General features: G+C 38.2%; 1 protein-coding gene across 2 annotated transcripts in view; it reads left to right on the top strand.

The window, feature by feature from the left end:
* LOC101893576 (FH1/FH2 domain-containing protein 3) overlaps window positions 1-22,176 on the top strand; it is a 237,307-nt gene that overhangs the window by 27,763 nt on the left and 187,368 nt on the right. For both annotated transcript variants that reach the window (XM_059131671.1, XM_059131672.1), the window contains exons 2-4: window positions 8,659-8,718; window positions 8,773-14,066; window positions 21,473-21,527. In XM_059131671.1, coding sequence (XP_058987654.1) covers window positions 8,659-8,718; window positions 8,773-14,066; window positions 21,473-21,527 — 5,409 coding nt within the window. The remainder of the gene's footprint in view (window positions 1-8,658; window positions 8,719-8,772; window positions 14,067-21,472; window positions 21,528-22,176) is intronic.

Here is a 22,176-nt window from a genome sequence, read left to right as displayed (position 1 = left end):
AAATGTTTCCTTGGGACAATAAGACCCTAAATTATTGGCGAGACACCTGTCGTCCATCATGGTGCTGAGTCAGAACATGGTTCATAATTTATGGGTTGTATAGTATTATAAAAACTCTAGAAATGCTTCTGCAAAACGTTGTCAAAATCGGCTTAGATTAATATTCGTTCACAACTTTGCAATAAGTTTCTGGTATGGATCCAAAATAGTCATAACAAGTAAAAAAGCTGTAAGTTCGGCCGGGCCGAACTTTGAATACCCTCCACCATTTGGTACAAATTTGGCAATTTTCAAAAAAATAAAATCCGTTAAAAATTCTGTTAAAATCTTAAAAATACCGAATGTAGCCGTATATTAGGGTCTGTACGACGACGTGGACCTGCATAGGCAACTTTTGTCACAAGCTATTACAATATTCAAATGCGAAACTTGAAAAAAAAATCTGTTTATAATGTAGCTAAAATCATCAAAATTCGGAATATAAGGAGGAACCATGGGAGTTGTAAAACGGGGACTTGCACAGACAATTTTTTTTTTTTGTCATAGGCTGTAGTATCCATTACGAACTTCAAATGCGAAATTTGAAACAATTCCGGTAAATAATGTCGCTAAAAATCATCAAAATACCGAATATCGGGAGGTACCGTTATATGGGGTCTATACAAAGAAGTGGACCTACATGACCCATTTTCTTTTTTATACTGTAGTATCTATTACGAACTTTAAATACCAAAGTTGAAACAATTCCGGTAAATAATGTCGCTAAAATCATCCGAATACCGAATATCGGGGGGAACCGTTATATAGGGGCTATACAAAGAAGTGGACCTGCATGGCCTATTTTCTGTTTTATGCTGTAGTATCTATTACGAACTTTAAATACCAAATTTGAAACAATTCTGGTAAATAATGTCACTAAAATCATCAGAATACCGAATATCGGGTGGTACCGTTATATGGGGGTATACGAAGACGTGGACCTACATGACCCATTTTCAATACCAAAAGTCCTGCAGACATAATACACATTTGAGTAAAATTTTATCAACCTACTTCATTTCGTTCGGAAGCTAGAGTGATTTCCACAGAAAGACAGACGGGTAGACGGACGGACATTGATAAATCGTCATAGAATTTTAGAATTTTTTTGCTGATCTAGAATATATATACTTTGTGGGGCCTAAAATGTATATTTCGAGGTGTTACAAACGGAATGACAAACTTAATATACCCTCCATACTATGGTGGAGAGTATAAAAATCATTTCTGACATTCCTTTAAAATTTCTCTCTCACTACAAGCTAAAATATGAAAACATTTGCCCTTTGTCCAACTAAAACAACATGTCTGTGTTTTTTTTTTTTTATTTTGCATTTCTTGTCATTTTGTAATTGTTCTTGAACCTAGAAGCAACAGTTTTTTACATTGTTACGTACATATGTATTTGTGTTGTGTTTCCATTACAATGAAAAATAACAAATGTTGTTTGTCCACATTAACATTCCAGAGTGTGAATTGTGGCTCCATTGGCTGTCACTTTGTGGTTGACGACACTGGCGTCTTCTTTTTGCCATATTCGCTACACTTGAATGTCAAGCAGACGCCATAAAAATTGTCCAGGAAAAATGTTGGCCCTTAGAATTTTCTTTGAAAAAATGTCTAAAATATTGTGCAATTAACACAACATTGTAGTGCCAAAAATAAAATACTCTTCTCCTCATTCACATTTGTTTTCAAGGTGCAATTTATCAGCTAAAGGAAAAGAACATATTTTTCATAGAAGAAATGATCGACGAATTCATAGAAAATGAGAAAATAAATGGATATATTCTAACCAGCAGCCGACGTGCGCTACCCATTACAAATTCGAAAATAAATACTTTATTTTGATTACAAATTTCATGACCTACAGCAAATTGTTTACTGCACACACACACACATTCACACGCCAGGGGATGGGTGGATGGTACAGAGCGACGCAGATGTTGAAAATAATTGAAATGAATCTGTTTACACTTTTAAAGCAATTGCAAAGTGGTGATCTTACAAAACGCTCAGCACCACACTGCAGACTCCCACAATACGATCGATCAATGCATTTCCATTTGTGTGTTCATTAAAAAAAAGGGGGGGGGGGTGCTCTCCTCCCATTCACATTCTCTTTCGTGTTTTTATTTGGTGATCATCACAATTTAAATTCAAAACAATTGAGAAAAATGGGAAGTAGGAAATTTTTTATAATTTCACACTGTAACAAAGTTTAAAAACCAGTAAAGAAAGTCTTTATGATACCCTACACCACTTTGCTTATTTAGTAGAGCTCCACATAACAATTAAAAGTTTTTATGGGAGAATTTAATCACACACGCTGTGAGTATGATTATAATTCAAAGTTCAAAAGACTAAATATGCCGAAGCATTTGTATCTTTTAAATTCGGACTTGTAATGCCCATTTGGTGCAAAATTAATTTGAAATCGGATAAAAATATACATGGGAGCTATATTCAAATCGGAACCGATCTCGATAATATTTGGCAAAGATATTTCTGAGATGTATTTGATATATTTCCCTGAATATTGTTGTTAGGGAGTGCATATTACGGCTGTGTGTAACAAATACAACAAATCGGATGAACAATATATATGGGAGCTATAGCTATGAATGAACCGGTCTTCACCAAATTTGACATACTAGCTTCTAGACTCAATTCGGTCGTAAGTGCCAAATTTCATCCCATTTGGGCAAATATTAAACGTTTGGTGCACAATAAAAGTAAAATCCGAACCGATCTCGATAAAATTTAGAAAAGGTATTTCTGAGCTGTATTTGATATATTTCCCCAAATATTGTTGTTACAGAGTGCATAATACGGCTGCGGAGGACTAAAATAACAAATCGGATGAACAATATATATTGGAGCTATAGCTATATCTAAACCGATTTCGATCAAATTTGGCATACTTATTTTTAGGCCTAGTTTGGTTGTATGTGCAAAATTCCATACAATTCGGGCTGATATTACACGTTTGGTGCACAATAAAAGGCAAATCGGACGAAGATATATATGGGAGTTATATCTAAATTTTGACCGATTATCTCCAATTTCAATAGGGCTCGTCCTTGGCCCAACAAATGATTTGTGCAAAATTTCATCTGGATCGGGTAATAAATGCGAACTGTACTTTGTTCACAAAAATACATGGACAGAGGGACGGACATCCATAAATCGACTCAGAATGTGATTCTATGCAGATCATCAAAAGGAACTATCGATCTATCTCGTTTCCTTTTGCCTGCTACAAACAAAAGCACAAAGACATAATACCCTGACCACATTGTGGTGTAGGGTATTATGAAGGTTGACCATGTTATATGTCACGAGGTTTTCGAATATTCTCATTTTAATACCCTGCATCATAGAAATTTGTCAGTTAACAAGTTAAAAAGTAACAGTCGGGTTTGCCGACAGATGTATACCCTCAGCCAATGTTCAATTATTCAAATATATTTTGATTTCTATTATGATTATTCAAACTGTTGACCCTCTATGAAGTAGGCCCTGAAGGAATGGGCCAATATAGTCCATTTCGTATCGGACATAAATATATATGATATAAATAGTGCGACGTGCCAGGTTTGTACTATATTGGTTTCATCCATCACTTTGTATGAGATATGTGATCATTTTAATACCCATGTCTGTAACATGGAGAAGGATGCGAGATAGACCCATAGTTTCTTTTAAAGATCTTCATAGAATCACTTTCTGAGTCGATTAATGCATTGTCGAATGTCCATATATTTTTATAAACAAAGTATTTATTCGCATTAATTGCCCGATCGAGATGATAAATTATTTGACCCAAGGTTGAACCCTTTTGAAACTGGGGATAATCGGTCAAAATTTAAATATAACACCCATATATATCTTTATCCGATTTCAGGTTAATTGTGCACCAAATGGCTAATATAAGACCAAATGGACTGAATTTTTGCACTTCCGACGGAATTCAGCCCAGAATTAAGTACTTCAAATGTTGGTGCCAATCGGTTCAGATATAGCTATAGCTCCCATAAATATATATTTTAGCCGAATTGGTGTTAAAGCCTCTTGCATGCGTAATAGGCACTCCAGTACAATGATATTTGATACCGGATATCAAAAACAGCTTGAAAATACCTCTGCCAAATTCTATCGAGATCGGTTCAGATTTGGATATAGCTCCCATATATATTTTTATCCGGATTTGACGATTTTTATATACCTTCGATATACATAGTGGTGTAGGGTACAATATAGTATTTCCGCCCGACTTTTGACCTTTCCTTACTGGTTACAAAATGTTAAAATGTGCCTGAGGTATAGGATATAATCGACCGTAGTATTCCATTTTCATACTTCATCTAATGCCGATAAAAATATTGCTACGGTCAAAATTATTATGCAGTATGAGATAAAAAAACAAAGCAACAAAGACAAACGCCAAAATTTTTACATTTAGTTTTTTTAAATTTTATTGAATGAAAGCAAGAAATGTCGGAAACAGCATCAAATTTTAGAATAAGTTTAGATTTATTCGAATTGGTCACCTTTGGCACGAATTATGGCCTTCAAACGGCCAATGAAACCGTCACACGCTGCCCAAATGTTGCTCTGCGGTAGTTTGGCCCATGTTGCTGGTTTCTTCCATCCCCTTCCTTGACGACGGGCTACGCTATCAGTACCACGGTAACGAGCGATGGTACGAGACACAAAAGATTTATTCAGATTTAAATGCTGGAGTGCTCTAACGATAGCCACTTGTGGTTTTCCAGCCAAATATAAAGAAATCACACTATCACGCTTTATTTTTTTTTTTTTTTGGAAAATTCTTTTTTACGTTCGTAAACAATATAATGAGCTGTCGCTGGAATAATTTTAACAGCTGTCGGAAGAGTGGCTTGGAAATGACAGCAGTCTGAAATTGGTTGCAGTTTTTCCATCTTACCCTGTATATCCAATTTTAAGCGAAATCATAAATTCCATATTCATCTCAGATTTCTGGTTGAGAGAAAAATATATATTTAGATGCAGGAAGTTATAAAGATTTCCTGACTTGTTTCGAAAGTTATGAAAGATAAAAGTATTGAAAATTGTGACCCTTTGTGGGTGAGGTACTCGAAAGGGTTCGCAGCTATATACCATCTTCACAATAAATCTTGAGTTAGCAAAATTTTCTGTATAAGTGAAATTTGAGCGTTTTACTTTTCAAAATTTATGTGTGAAATGTGAAGAGAAGTTGATGGAAATTTCGGATTTTATAATCGTATTGATTATTCAAAACTTTGACCCTTTGTGGGGGAGGTACCAGAAGAAGTTGACCGATATATCCGATCTCCCCACCAGGCCTTGAGTTAATAAAAATATTGTTATGTGTATAAATTGAAGACAATTAGAGATCACATTTTATATAATTATTAAATGTTGACCCTTTTGTGTGGGTACCTCGAGTGGGCTGATATTGTCCATTTTCGCACTTGACCTAGGAATGATGGAAGTACAGGGTTGTCCATATTCGACGGACCCATCTGGCTTTTGACAGAGATGTAACAATTCTTAATGACATACCGCGTTTGAAGCGTCAGTCCAAACAGATTTTTACCATGAGCCAATACACGCCACGCGAAATAGTTGAAATTTACATTCAACAGAAAAAGTCAATTGTGAAAACTCAACGTGCTTTTAAAACATTAAAAAATGTGAGAAGTGCGCCTTCTAAGAACACCATTAAGCGTTTATACGAAAAATTTTCGACTGGTAAAGCTCTTTCTAATCCGAAGAGGCCATATAAAAGTCGACCAAGGCGATCGGCCGAGAATATCGCTGCCGTACGAGCCAGTGTTGAGAGGTCCCCAAGAATATCCCAAAAACGCCGTTCTCAGCAGTTGGGCATTGCTCGGTCCACTTTACAACGGATCATTCGCATTGATTTGCATTTGTTCCCGTACAAAATTTAATTGACGCAAAGAATGTTGCCTGCGGACAAGCCTCGTCGATTGGAATGGGCCCATGGGTCCGTCGAATATGGGCAAACCTGTATTAGGATTTGCAAAGTCGGAGCAAAATCAAAATATCCGTTCTCTTTCTGTGCAGTAAAATATTTTTTTATACCCTCAGCCATATGGCTACAGAGGGTATATATCATGCCACAATGTGTCAATATTTTCTAAGAAAATAATTTACTGCACAGAAAGAGAAAGGATAAGCCGATTGTGCTCTAACTTTGCACATCCTAATATTTGCATCAATGCTAGGTCACGTGCGAAAATGGACAATATCGGTCCACTTCATCAATTACCTCCCCCACAAACGGTCACAATTTTGAATAATTCCAACTCTTATAAAATGTGATTTAAGAGTCCGATTGTCTTCAAATTCCACACATCCCAATATTTTTTTATCAGCCCAAGGTCTGGTGTTAAGACGAAACATATCGGTTCACTCCTTCCGGTACTTCCCCCACAAAAGGTCAAAATTTTCAAAAAAATATTTTTTTGCAAATAAAGAGAAAAGATAATCCGATACAGCTCCAAGTTTGCAAATCCTAATATTTGCGTCAGTGCTACGTCAGGTGTGAAAATTAGCAATATCGGTTCACTCCATCAAGTGCCAACCCCACAAACGGTCAAAATTTGGAATAATCACAATATTTTTATTAACCCAAGGTCTGGTGTTAAAATAAAAGAAATCGGTCCACTCCTTCTGGCACCTCCCCCACAAAAGGTCGAAATTTTAAATATTCATTAAGCTCAAAAAACTCGAAATAAATATCCGATTCCATTTAGACTTGGCAGATCTCAATATCCCCATCAACACAAGATATGTTATAAAGATGGTAGAGATCGGACCATTTCTTTTGGTACCTCCCCAAATGGGGTCCAAGATTTTGAGAGACCAGACGCTCATAACTTACGAAACAAGTCAGCGATTCTTTACAATTTGCCATATCTAAATATTTCTCTCAACCAGAATAAATATGGATTTTATGAAGAGGTTACCAATATAGACCAAACCTGACACGTAGTATTATTTATATCGTATTTATCGATATGAAAGGGATAATATTGGCTCATTCCTTCAGAAACCACTCCGTAGAGGGTCTTTGAATTTTCATAACAGATGCCAAAATATATTTGAATAATCGAACAGAACCGACTGATACTTTTTAACTTGTTTTTTTTTCTAATTTCGCGCTTTTGTGTGGGAGGTACCAGAAGGAATGGAGCAATATTGCCCATCTCCGAACTCAATCTAAGTTTGATAATAATATTACGATGTACCAAGCTTGGACCAAAACGGATACACCCTTCGAGAGTTATCGTGCGCACCAACCAGACAGACGGACGGACATCACAAGATCGACTCCAAATGTCCTGGAATGGATTTGGTCCAAAGAGACGTAGGGTCTACAACTCTTATTTCGATGAGGCACATTTTGGCCGTATCAAATCTGTAGCCATATGGATGGGGGTATAATATTTGACATTAATGGAACTAATTTGATTTATTTCGTAAGACTGTTTCGTCTACTTTACCAATTTTAGTATTCTTTTTGAAAATACATAATTCTGTTTTTGTCGAGTTTACACTTGGCCTGGCCCACAGTCTGCAGGTGGATAAGATCTTACTCATTTCAGTCCGACAAATTACAAAAATGTATGGACTAGGAATGGACTGTCTCGCTGCCTTTTGTATGTATGTACTAAAGTAATTTATAGGGTATAGATATAGGTATGAGCTAAATGTACCCCAAACCCCCCCACCGATGGCAGGGCAAGTTTAACATTATATTCTTCTCTGAAGTAGTTTCTTTCTGATGTCGATATATTTCAGCAGTATGATATACAGAATAAGATATACCCAAATGAGTCTACATTACTCTAAAAGTCAAAGAGGGACTTTATCGAACCATGTCCGAGACTATTTTAGAAAATAATCAAATTTCCCAGATAGTTATTGCATTGGATGAGCCCCACATTTCAACGCCAATCGACACGGCACACACACTCTTGCCGCAAAGTGTGGCATACAAAAGTTGACGAAAGGGTATTGAAATTCTTGTTCTTTCTCATAGCATGTCTGCCCCACGAGCATTGATACCAAATTTGGGGGCGGGGTGCCTTGTATGACCGCGACAGTGATGCGAACGATATGCGGCAGACAATAAAATGCAATCTGATTGATTTTTCAGAGGGGGGAAAACGAAAAACGCAATAGACAATCTCACACAGCGGCGACAAATGCCATGCGGACCTTGTGTATCCAAGCACTGGGGCGCACTTTTTCCTCTTCTACACAGCCGGCAATGATCGATACAAGTTTAAGTGCCAACGACTGGCTGGCAGGCAGTTAAGTGACAGTTGATTGCGAAATAAAAATGCGTTTTGTGTTTTCCGAAACTGTTTCTGACACGAAATCAATGTTGAGCAGCCAATTAAAAAGGTCTCTGGTTTTATGGTTTAGTAGGTGATGTGTGATTTCGGTTGATTTTTAAATTTGACATCGGCATCAATATTTATAAAACATTTGGAATTTGTTAACAATTTTATTAGACTATCTTTTGTTTGTTCGGATTTAAATTTTCTTTTTAACTTCTTTTTTTCGTTTTACTTTCAGACTCCATTTAAATCGTCCCTACCCTCCAGCTACAAATCCTCCGCAACATCTTCTTCTTCGGTAAGCTGTGACATATCTTATTTTTCGTCTAATACCCCTTTTCTTCTTTTGCAGTATTCATCACGTGATGACATTGGAAGCTCTACATCACGCTATACATCCTCTACCCTTACATCCCCAACCGCCTATCGTCCTTCTTTTTCGGGGGGAACTTATCGCCTGAAGCGTGATACCCCCCATACATCTGCTGCCAGCTCATACGTCAGTCGTTATACACCCTCTGCGAGCTCGGTCACATCTTCCACGACTTTGGCGAGGGCCGATAGTTCCACGTCCGATATGAAGTCGATGAGCCAACTGAAGCGTTATGGTTCAACATCCAGTAGCATTGGCAAATACTCAAGAGAACCCAGCCCAGCAGCATTGGAGCATACCAATCGCATGAGATCGCGAGATCCAAGTCCAGGTATACGATCTTTGAGGGCCCAGTCACGTGATCCCAGCCCTGGCATGGAGAGCAAATACAAATATGGCAGCTCCTATCGCATGAATGTGCCAAAAACAACTACAACTGCCTCAACGCCTTCAACGACGTCGTCATACGGCAGTCGTTATGCGGCTACCCGAACCCCATCCTCCACATCCATAGCTGAGAAGACCAGTACCACTACGCGAACTGCATCGTCAACATCACTGGCTGAGAAAAACAAGATCTACGGCACTTCTAGTACCACCAGAACTCCCTCCGCTGCATCATTGGCGGAGAAATCTTTGTCATATGGCAACTCTAGTACAAGGAGAACACCATCGTCCACTTCCTTGGCAGACAAATCCATGACTTACGGAACAAGACAAACACCAGCCTCTTCATCAAATATCAGCTATGGCTATAGCAGTCGATCTTCTGCTTCTGCTCTAAGGCAAACCGAAGAAAAACCTTTAGCATCAGAAGGCAGGCCGCGGAACTCCTCAAATCAATCTCCCACATCTTACAGAGATTATCAAATAATGGAACATCCAATACCTCAACCTCAAATTCAACTCCCAGAAAAACATGAATCTCCAAAACCATCCAGCATTGCAATAAAAACAAACGAGGTCTCTCAACCGGAAGAGAAGGAGGAAGATGAAGATTCTGAGACCACAGAGGAATCGGATACATCGGAAGATGGTGAACCTGAAGCCACCCATCCACCAAAAGAACCATTTTTAACCATCACAGTATGTACCCGTGGTACATCTCCCAATCCTCCGGGCAGCCAATGTACCAGTCGTTCCACGCATAGTTTGGCCATAACCATTGAAAAAACCATTATTCGCTCATCTTCAAAAAGGAAAATGCTGGAAAAGGAAATGCAATCTGAAGATAATACCAAAGTTAGCCGTTATGCCTATGGCAGTCGTCTGTCGCCATTTAGTTCGGCAGGAGAACGACGCTCACCCTCCAATCTGCGTTACAGCAGTAGCAGTCCCATTTCGACCACCTCAAAATCAAATTCTCTCTCGGCAAATGATAGCCGAAGAGAGGACTCGACCACCTCAAGTAGTAGTCCCTGCAGAACAACCAAAACTGCCACAACAACAGTAACAACAAAATCAAAACTTTCTCCCCCTCGAGTGGGAAGGCTCAAGTCACGACAATCGTCAGTGGAAAGTCTTAGTCCCAAAAAACCACCCATGGGACCCAAAGCAGAATCCCCCTTTAAATCACCCTCACCCAGTTCGTTGAGTCCAGGCCCTTCAAGGTTGCCCAATAAAGATTTCCGCAAATCTTCCCTGAATGTTGGACCCACTGATCGGACACGCAAATCACGCACCCCCAGTACCGGAACTGATTCCGATTTTAATACCATAGATGCCCTCAATGGAGCTCTACAGGCCATACAGCGATTGGAACGATCACCCAGTGCCTGTTCTGAGATTAGCATTGCCTCCAATCGCTCGGCAAGAACACGTAACCTGGCGAGTGATAGTAAATTGAGGCCTCGCTGTCTCAGTAAACCCTTGGGCAGTCGAACCCCACCCTCGCCGCTAAGCCGACAAAATAGTAACACCAGTATTAAGCCGGCAAAATCTCCATTACCGGCATCTCCGCTGGCAATGCGTTCCAATAAAATCCTCCTCACCGCTGCCACATCATCTTCCAGTGGCACTGAAAGTTCAGCGCCCGAAGTTAAAAAGCCACACAAGAAAATTGTCAAAAAGAAGGTTGTGAAGGATGCAGTGGCACCAGCCAAAGGAAGGAGCACCACGACCACCACAACCCTTAGCAGCAGTGCAAACAATTCCGACAATCAAAGTTCGGCTGCTACGTCATCAGTCAGCAAACGTTCATTGCCACAGCCAAAAGCAATTGGCACGCCAACTATGTCTGAGAAGAAAACTGAATCATCTCCGCTAAAGAAATCCGCCTCCACCTCATCGCGCACCGACAAAGACCCACTACGACGTTTGAAAAAACTGTCTTCTGTTTCGAACTTTTTCGTTGCCCAACAGAAAAATGCCAATAGCGACGATCAAATATACCTTGAGAGTACCGAGACCTCAGGTGGTGGGGGTAGTGGTAGCGGTGGTGGGGGAACGTCTACCGATTTAGATGTGGGTTCATCGAAATCCTCAAAAAAGAGCATTAGTTTATTACGAGCGAACGAAACGAAAACATCGAAATCCCCAATACCAGCGACATCGACGAACGATAGCGCGAGCACAAGTGCCAGTAATCGTAACAGTCCCGCAGTTCAATATACTAGAGAAAATTCGGCAAGTGAACAACGGTCCACGCACATTTCAAAATCATCCGCAACAAAATCTTCCGCGTCCGCGACTTCGAAATCCAAAACAAAATCGAAATCCTCCACGGCAGCTGCATCCAGTGGCAAGGGTACTTCCACAAAAAAACCACAAGCAACAAAAATGCCCACCGAACAGCAATCGGATTCATGTGCGGTCACAACAACCGGTACCACCTCCACGGGAGGTACGGATTCAGAGGAGCCCAGTTGGTGGCAGGATACAAGTCAGCAAATCGACACCTCTTCGGCCTTGGACTGTAGTTTCAAAGATGAAATGCGTTTCAAGGTCAGACATGTTGACTCCGACGAGGCAGCCTGGTGGTTGCGTAACGATGATGAAACCACCATGGCCGATGATTTGGACAAGGATGATGAAGAAAATGCCACAGCCACCGATGTGTATAATGGACAGGGCACCGGGTCCCATGAACCTGGCTGGTGGGAGACGACAGACGACACCAACGATCCGAATGCGAACGAATATCAAAACGACAAAAATATCTCATTTAGTGATTTAGATTACAAAACGAAGCAGCCATACTACCATGACCAGCAGGAAATAACCGATAGTGAAACCCGACCATTTCCACGCAGTCGCCTAACCCCTGAGACGGACTGGTGGAATGATGAGGATGACGATGATACAAATGCCAAGGCAGAGGAGTTACCCAAAGATAAACTCCCAACACCACCACCCGTCTCATCGGCTATACAAAATGGAACCATTCAGCTGAAAATATGTCGTGTGGAATCCCAGGAGGCACCATGGTGGCAGCAGGAGGATGAGGAGCAGCAGGGTAATGTCGAAACTTCACAGGATGTACACAAACCCTCCGTAGAAGCGGAAACTTCCTCGGCTACCACCAGTAGCAGTAGTAGTATGAGTACCGAACCCAAAAAATGGTGGATGACAGGACCGACCAAGAAGCTTTTCAACATTCCTCGAGTAGAATCGGGCGAGAAGGCTTGGTGGCAAAATGAAAATTCAGACAAAGAGAGTCAACATAGTAAACAGTCTCAGAAACGGGAACCAGTTGGGAAAACGGAAATGGCACCACAGAATTCCACCATTAAAAAACTTTTCAATCTTCCGCGAGTGGAGTCGGGCGAGAAGGCATGGTGGTTAGAAGAGAGCTCAGAGGGAAGAGATCAGCGCAGTAATTCTCAAGATGTAGTACAAAATAATTCCGACAAATCTGACCAAGAAAGACATAATTTACCCTCGGTATCACCTCCCCAAAATGCCAACATCAAAAAACTATTCAACATACCACGAGTGGAATCTGGCGAAAAAGCATGGTGGTTAGAAGAAAGTCCCGAAAAAGACAAGAAACGCAGTAGCTCTCAAGACTCCGAATGTTTGAGAGAAAACCCAAGCCCCGCTAAACAGGAGTTGCAACGACAAAAAAGTCCAAAGAAAAAATTATTTAATTTATCCAGATTAGATTCGGATCAAGAAGAGGAACACTGTTGGCAACAAGATTCCCAGGAGAGAGGAAAAACTCGCAGCAGATCTCGGGAATTGGAAGAGGAAGCAAGAAATCGCAGCAGACCCGATCAAAGACAGCCGGGTACACCAACAAAAGAACAAGGGCATATCTGGTCACCCGGCAGAAGAACGAGTCAAAGTCCCATAAAACAAGGATTTTCCCATGTCGAGGAGGAGCAGTCTAACGAAACTGAAGCTGAACCAGTTTGGCCACAGGTTGGCAGCTACACTGAAGGTCCCACGAAAAGAATCTTCTCCCAACAACAATCGCTGGAAGAACAAAAAGAACGTTGGCTTCAAGAACGCAATAGGCAATATCAACAACAGGCTAGCGAGGATATTTTCCAAATTACCGCTGCTGGAATAGCAGACCCTAATTACCCACATTCATATGAACTAAACACCGATGATGACAATGACCCACATGATGAGCAGCCAACATTCTTGCCCCCGAATCGTGCTGACTCACAGACCGAACTGAGTAATTCATTTAATTTCGAATATTCAGAGCGGCCACCACCTTTGGGTCAATGTGCCAGCCCGGTACACGATGAAGGAGAACCCATCGAGCAAAACAATGAACCGTATTGCTCATCCCCCTACGATAACATTCCAATGACAAAAGTTCAACAAACACCACCCCAACCAACCACGGCAAACAATACGACAGTGGATGCAATGAATCTAATGCCAATTTCAGGTGCCACTGATGTTCTCGCTGCTGACCCACAATTGACGACTATTACACCTGAAAGTAATCTAAACAATGCTCAGCCAGAACAACAACATCTACAATCATCAACAATGCCCCAGTCCCAACAATACCACCACCAACAGCCGACGCATCAGAGACAAACACCACCTAGCCATGACTACAACCAGCACCACCGCTACAACCAAAATGATTTGCGTTCAAAGAATGACAAAGTTTTCATTTCCCGCCACCAAAACATTGATGAGCTTTTGAGTGGTGCATGTCGCGCATTAAGCCCCATTTATTTCGACAACGATGAAAGCTTTCAAACAATGCCCCCACAACGCAACATGTTTCTGGAGGAGATAACACCGGATCAAGTGCGCATTCACGATAGCAGGGCACAGGTGTCGTACATTCAACGCATGGATGGGTAAGTTTATACATTTGCGAACATGCCTGTGTTGTCAGGTATATATGTACATCTGAAAAAAAATTTAATAGAGTTCTATAAATCGCGAAGTATCGAAAAGTCTTAAAAGAAATTAAAAAGTATCAGTCGGTTTTGCCGACAGATGTATACCCTCAGCCAATGTTCGATTATTTAAATGTATTTTAACTTCTGTTAGGATTATTGACCCTGTTGACCCTTTACGGAGTAGGTTCCAAAGGAATGGGCCAATATTGTCCATTTCGTATCGGGCCTAAATTAATATGATATATAAATATTGTCACGTGGCAGGATTGGACCATATGGGTTACTTCCTTCACTTTGTATGAGATATGTGATAATTTTTAGAAAATGTTGAAATGTGCGTGAGATGGTCGTGATAATCGACCGAAGTATCCCAAGTTGCAAAGAATCGCTGACTTGTTTCACAAGTTATTGCAGATAAAAGTATTGACCGATATATACCATCTTAACAGTATATCTTGGGTTAGTAGGAATAATAGGATGTGTGAAGTATGAAGAGAAAAGAATTTCGCGATGGATATTCAAAATGTTGACCCTTTGTAATCCGATATATTCCGATATCTTCACACCAGACTTTGGGTTAATAAAAATAGTGTGATGTGTGTTATTTGAAGACAATCGGACTCTTACATCAGATTTTATATGAGCTATAATTTTTCAAAATTTTGGCCCTTTGTGGTGGAAGTACCAGAAGGAGTGAACCGATATATTCCATCTTCACACCAGACCTTTTGTTAGTAAAAATACTCTACACAATCGGACTCTTACATCAGATCTTATAAGAGCTATAATTATTCAAAATGTTGACCTTTTCTGGAGGAGGTACTCGATGGAGTGGCCGATATTGTCCATTTTCGCCTCTGATCTAGCACTGATGCAAATATTAGTATATGCAAAGTTGGAGCAAAATCGGATTATCCTTTCTATTTTTGTGCAGTAAAATATATTTTTTTTTGAAAATATCGACCTTTTGTTTGGGACATACCAGAAACAATGGACCGATACATTTCATCTTCACATCAGATATGTTGTTAGTAAAAATACTGTGATGTGCGAAAATTGAGGAGAATCGGATGCTTATTTCACAATTTTATAAGAGTTATAATTATTACAAATGTTGACCCTTTGTGTGGAAGGTACATATTGGAGTGGACCGATATTGTCTAATTTCGCACCTGACCTAGAACTGATGCAAATATTGAGATTTACAAGATTCGCACAAAATTGGTATTTTGGGTCCGTAGAATTGTTGGAATTAAAAATGGGCTATAGCGGACGACGTTTTGGTTTAAGGTTTTTTTTTTTTGATGTTTTAGTACAATTTTAACCCGGATTTCCGAATTTTGTATTTGAGGCTCGGAATCGATACTACAGCCTGTGACGAATTAAAAAAAATACTTATGTAGGGCCTCGTTTTCGTTTAGCTAACATATAACGGTTTCCATTTCAGCGATAATTTCCGACTTGATTTTTTTTTAAATTTCCAAATTTCTGCCAAATGGTGGAAGGTATTAAAAGATCGGCCCGACCGAATTTAGCTATTATTATACCCTCCACCTTGGAAAGGAGGCTATATTATCTTTGTCATTCCGTTTGTAACATGTCTAAATATTCGTCGTAGACCCCATAATGTATATATATTCATAATCAGCATAAAATTCTAAGTCGATTTAACGATGTCCGTCTGTCTGTCCGTCTGTCTGTTGAAATCACGATACAGACCACATTACTTGACATAGAGCGTCAACATTTAGCAGAATAATTTGTATTGTGTCTAGGATGGTTGGTACTGAAACTGACATATATCGGTTCACGTTTTGGTATAGTCCCCATATAACGGTACCTCCCGATATTCGGTATTTTGATTATTTTTGCTGCATTTTTTATGGATTTGTCTAAAAATTGGTATTTGTTGGTCATAGTGAGATCTAGCTCCGGTGGCGAAACATTGCATGTATAAGTCCACGTTTTGGTATAGCCCCCATATAGCGGTACCTCCTGATATTCGATATTTTGATGATTTTTGTCACATTTTTTCACGGATTTGTCTGAGAATTGGTATTTGTAGGTCATAATGGGTCCTAGTTCGTGTGGCGAAACATTGTATGTATAGGTCCACGCTTTGGTATAGCCCCCATATAACGGTATCTCCCGATATTCGGTATGTTGATGGTTTTTGTCACATTTCTTCACGGATTTGTCTAAAAATTGGAATTAGTTGTACATTGTATGCATTAGTCCACGTTTTTGTATAGCCCCATATAGTGGTACCTTCCGATATTCGGTATTTTGATGATTTTTGCCACATTTTCCCACGAATATGTCTAAAAATTGGTATTTGTGGGTCATAATTGGTTCTAAAGTTTCCATTACCCTAAGGTGGAGGGTATTAAAAGTTCGGCCCGACCGAATTTAGCTGTTTTTTTAATTGTTTTTATTTAGTACCAGCAAGTGCCCGCTACTTCGTCAGCGAAAATTTCACCTTACAATTTTATACTCGTTCCAAAAGTTAGTCTTGCGGCTTTTTATTACCCAAAATACACAATTTGTTTAGTTTGGCAAAATTTGTGATTCAGAACTTTATATATCGTACTAAATTTTCTGATTTTCAAAGTTTTATGTATTATTCAATTTTTTCCTTTTTCAAAAAGAATAATAGGAAAATGTTTAACGTTTACAGCCAAAAGTCTTCAACATTTCTCAGTTTAAAGTTAACCAAGCGGGATATTTGAGATTGCCAAGCATTGGACCATGTCATTTTTTTCTGTCCAAAACAATTTCTGCGTCTCCATATGTCAATGCTTAATTTAAAACCTTCAGTACAATTCACTTACCCAATACCAAATTTAGTAGCATTTTGTACGCATATCCAAAATAATCTATATTTTCCCTCCTACATATCAAGAATGATCCAAAATTAGTATCATTTTTTAATTTTCGAACCGTTATATCACGCATTTGTAAAATAACCTCAATATAATCAACAGTTATCTAAATAACAAACTTCAGAATTTTAGCTCTGTAATTTCCCCCACTACTAATTTAGTGCAATTGTAGTACCATTTAGTACAATTATTGTACACATATCCAAATCTAGCATTCCAGCTCTATCCTTTCACTCAATACCAAACTAGCACTAAGTACTAGCACTTTAAAGTACTTTTAATACTTTAGTACTTTTTGTACAATTATAGTGCACATTTCCAAAAACCACCTTCATATTTCATTTTCCGCATACCGACAGAGACCTTAAAATCAGATTTCGGGATTTCAGCTCTATTCCATCATACAATAACAAATTTAATACTATTTAGTACTTTTCCAAGAATTGTGGAACATATTTTCCAAAAACACCTCAATATCTCAATCCCAGATACCAACAGTTATCTAAATAACACATTTCAGAATTTTATCTCTACCGCTACACTACCGCTACCAATATCAAATTGTACCAAATATAGTACAATAAAGTACTTTTCGTTTCCAAAATCAACTCCATATCTCAATTCCAGATACCAACAGAGACCTCAATATCAAATTTTCAGAATTCCCGCCATATCCCTCCATTCAATACCAAATTAAGTATATTTAACACTTTTAGTAAAATTATAAGACATATTTCTTAACCTAACTACGAATCACAACCTAAGATACCATCAGTAATCTAAATATTAATTTTCAAAATTTAGTCTCCATTCCTTCACCTAATACCAGATCTAGTGTCATTCAGTACTTTTCATACAATTATAATAGTACACATTTCCTAAACCACCTCAATATGTCCAGGCTACACATAAATGCGACTCTAATTTCAAATTTTAAGCACTAATTTAGTATGTTACAAGTTTAGTACATTTTACAAGTTTAGTACATTTATTAGACCCTCCACCATCCATAGTATGGAGGGTATATTAAGTTCGTCATTCCGTTTGTAACTCATCGAAATAGTAATTTTAGACCTAACAAAGTATATATATTCTTGATCCGACGATTTAGCCCTGTTTGTCCGTCCATCTTTTGTAATCACGCTAGAGTCAAAACGAATTAAGATAAGATGCAAACATTTTGCACAGATCGGTATTTTGTGTGCCGGCAGGTCAAGTTCGTAGATGGGCTATATCGGTCCACGATAGCCCCCATATAACAGTACGTCCCGATCTTCGGTATTTTTTAATGGAATTGTCTTAAATTCAAGACAAGGAGTTCCTTCTGAGTACTTTGCCCCCTGGAAGAGAACTCCACGATATCGTATAGCCCCCATATAACGGTACTCCCTGATATTCGATATTTTGATGATTTAAGCGACATTTTTGACAGGAATTGTTTTAAATTTCCTATTTAAAGTCGTAATGAGTACTACAACCTAAGTCAGAAAATTGTTTATGTAGGTCCACGTCTTCGTACAGCCCACATATAACTGTACCTCCATTTATTCGGTATTTTAATGATATTAGCAACATTAAATTGTTTGATATTTAATGATATTGGCGACATTATTCAATGGAATTGTTTCAAATTTCGTATTTGAATTTCGAAATCGATACTACAGCCTATGACAAAAACTTAATTATACAGGTCCACTTCTTCGTATATCCCCCATATAACGGGTTTAGTCTTTTTCGGCGGATTTTTTTTTTGAAATTATTCAGATCCTTCACAATGGTGGTAGCTGCAATCTTTTAAAGTTCAATTGAATTGCTGTGGCTATTATGGGGATTCCATGTAGCAATACAAGTCTACCTACATACTTCCCCGTAATATTCGTAGCCTCAATTAAATTGTTGTGTAATTTTTTTACAGTTAGCCTAATACCATTGCAAAGGCAAATCTGAACCCATTTCAATATAATTTGACAAATTATTTACTTGTAGACCAAATTCCGCGACACATTCCATATTGCATTTAAATTTAATATATATAACTTGTTTGTTGAATCAAATAAATGAAACCACAACCGATTTCAGCTTAATTTGACCAATTTGCTTTTGTACCAAATTCCGTCACCCTTTCCTAATTTCATTGGAATCGGACAAAACATTACGAGTTTGGTGCATCTAGTATGTAAAATTGACCGAAAATATATATGGGAGCTATATCCAAATCTCAACCCATTTAAATATAATTTTTACACCAAATTCCGTTACACTTTCCAAATTTCATTAAAATTGGAGATGTGACATGTGTTTGTTGCATGAAATATGTGAAATTGGCCGAAAATATGTATGAGAACTTTCGGTACTGAAAATATATTTGGGAGCTATATCCAAATGTGAAGCGATATCAATACAATTTAGCACATTTATTTTTTTACCCTCCACCATACTATGGAGGGTATATTAACTTTGTCATTCCGTTTGTAACTCCTCGAAATACTCATGTCAGACCCAACAAAGTATATATATTCTTGATCAGTAAGAACAATTGTTCTTATTAACAATCCAAAAGGTCGAAAAACCAGGGAAAATGTTTATATTCTGGATCAGCGTAAAATTCTAAGTCGATTTAGCGACGTCCGTCCGTCTGTCTGTCCGTCTGTCTGTTGTAATCACGCTATCTTTCGAACGAATTGAGATAGATGGCTAAAATTTGGCACACATGTTTATTTTTCCAATAGGCAGGTTAGGTTCGTAAATCGGCCATGTAGGTCCACGTTTTCATATAACCCCATATAACGGTACCTCCCGATATTCGGTATTTTGATGATTTTTAGCGACATTATTTAACGGAATTGTTTCAAAGTTGGTATTTGAAGTTTGAAATAGATACTTCACCCTAAGACAGAAAATAGTCTGTGCAAGTCCACGTCTTCGTATAGCCCTCATATAACGGTACCTCCCAATATTCGGTATTTTGATGATTTTAGCGACATTATTTAACGAAATTGTTTCAAATTTGGAATTTGAAGTTCGAAATGGATACTACATCCTAAGACAGAAAATTGTCTGTGCAAGTCCACGTGTTCGTATAGCCCTCATATAACGGTACCTCCCAATATTCGGTATTTTGATGATTTTAGCGTCATTATTCACCAGAATTGTTTCAAATTACGTATTTGGAGTTCGTTATGAGAACTACAGTCTGTGACAGAAAATTGTCTATACAGGTCCAGGTCTTCGTATAGGCCCCATATATCAGTAACTCCCTATGTTCGGTATTTTGACGATTTTAGGTACAATACCCATCTAAATTGTTTGAGATGTGGTATTTGAAGTTCGTAATGGATGCTACAGCTTGTGACTGAAAATTGTCTATGCAGGTCTTCGTATAGCCCTCATATAACGGTACCTCCCAATATTCGGTATTTTGATGATTTTAGCGACATTATTTAACGGAATTGTTTCAAAGTTGGTATTTGAAGTTTGAAATATATACTTCACCCTAAGACAGAAAATTGTCTGTGCAAGTCCATGTCTTCGTATAGCCCTCATATAACGGTACCTCCCAATATTCGGTATTTTGATGATTTTAGCGACATTATTTAACGGAATTGTTTCAAATTTTGTATTTGAAGTTCGAAATGGATACTACACCCTATGACAGAAAATAGTCTGTGCAGGTTCACGCCATCGTATAGCCCCCATATAACGGTACCTCCCGATATTCGGTATTTTGATGATTTTTAGCGACATTATTTAACGGAATTGTTTCAAATTTGGTATTTGAAGTTTGAAATAGATACTTCACCCTAAGACAGAAAATTGTCTGTGCAAGTCCACGTCTTCGTATAGCCCCCATATAACGGTACTTCCCTATATTCGGTATTTTGACGATTTTAGGTACAATACCAATCTAAATTGTTTGAGATGTGGTATTTGAAGTTCGTAATGGATGCTGCAGCTTGTGACAGAAAATTGTCTATGCAGGTGCAGGTCTTCGCACAGCTCCGATATAACGGTATCTCCCTATATACGATATTTTGATGATTTTAGCTACATTGTTCACTGTTTATTTCAAGTTTCAAATTTTTCACTTGTTATACCTAATTCCGTCACAAATTCCAATAACCGGTCAATAGATATGTGCCTACAAAAATTAAATTTTTTAGAGGTACCTCCGATTCTGATGCTATATCCCCAGTTCCAATGCAGATCCCAAGTGGGTAATACCTTCAATACAAATTATACTAGACGAATAATAGAGATTTATCTTTGAAATTCTACTTTTCTCCTATGTCAAAGTAACACTATTCGGAATTATGAAAATTGAAAACTTTGCGGTTTTGCGCCTTCTTTACAAAGTGAGTAAAATTTTTCACATTTTATTAACTTCGACTATCTTCGATCTGTCCCTGTGCGTTTTTTATGTAAAAAATATTCTATTAGCTATTTAAAATAATATGACATATATATTGTTTTATTTTACAGCAGAGACGATTGGCAGCCAGCTTCAAAAACTCCTCCACGATTAGAACAACAAGCGGTGAGTCGATACATATGTATTTCAAATTAAGATAATTTAGTAGAAAATTTACTAAAATAAACATATTCTTGTAATTATTTATTGTTAGCTCAGTATTCATCTGAACTATTGGATTCTCAGAAAATCGGATTTAAATTTAAAAACACATATTTTATATCATTTATTGAATGCGCTCATGGGTGGGTGCAAGCCACATCAGCAAAAATCGCAACAAATAGCTTTTGCGGTTTGTCTATTAAAGTGTCGTTCTATTTAATCGTTTTTTATTGATCGACGCTTTTGTTTTGTATTATTTTTTTATTTTATTCAAGATCTATATTTCCTACTTTGTGTGACAAACAATCGCCCGATTATCCGCATATATCCATGCTGCTTCATCTGCTAGTAAAAAGGATGTATTAAAATAATTTACCATTTTATTAATTAATTTTTGCGGTTTGACCAATACTTTAATGGAGTGCTCAACAGAAATTCGTTCTGCCTTAAAAATGAGTCATCGTCATTGACCTTGGGCAAATACAAAGTAAAACACAGTATCCTTGATATTTTAATTATGTATTTTCATCAGATTTTTATACCCTACACCACATAGTGGTAAGGGTATTATGTCTTTGCGCATTTGTTTGTAACATGGAGAAGGAAGCGAGAT

The sequence above is a fragment of the Musca domestica genome, unplaced genomic scaffold (assembly GCF_030504385.1).
Source record: "Musca domestica strain aabys unplaced genomic scaffold, Musca_domestica.polishedcontigs.V.1.1 9, whole genome shotgun sequence".
NCBI classification, from domain to species: domain Eukaryota; kingdom Metazoa; phylum Arthropoda; class Insecta; order Diptera; family Muscidae; genus Musca; species Musca domestica.
This window is presented reverse-complemented; position numbering and strand designations above follow the sequence as displayed.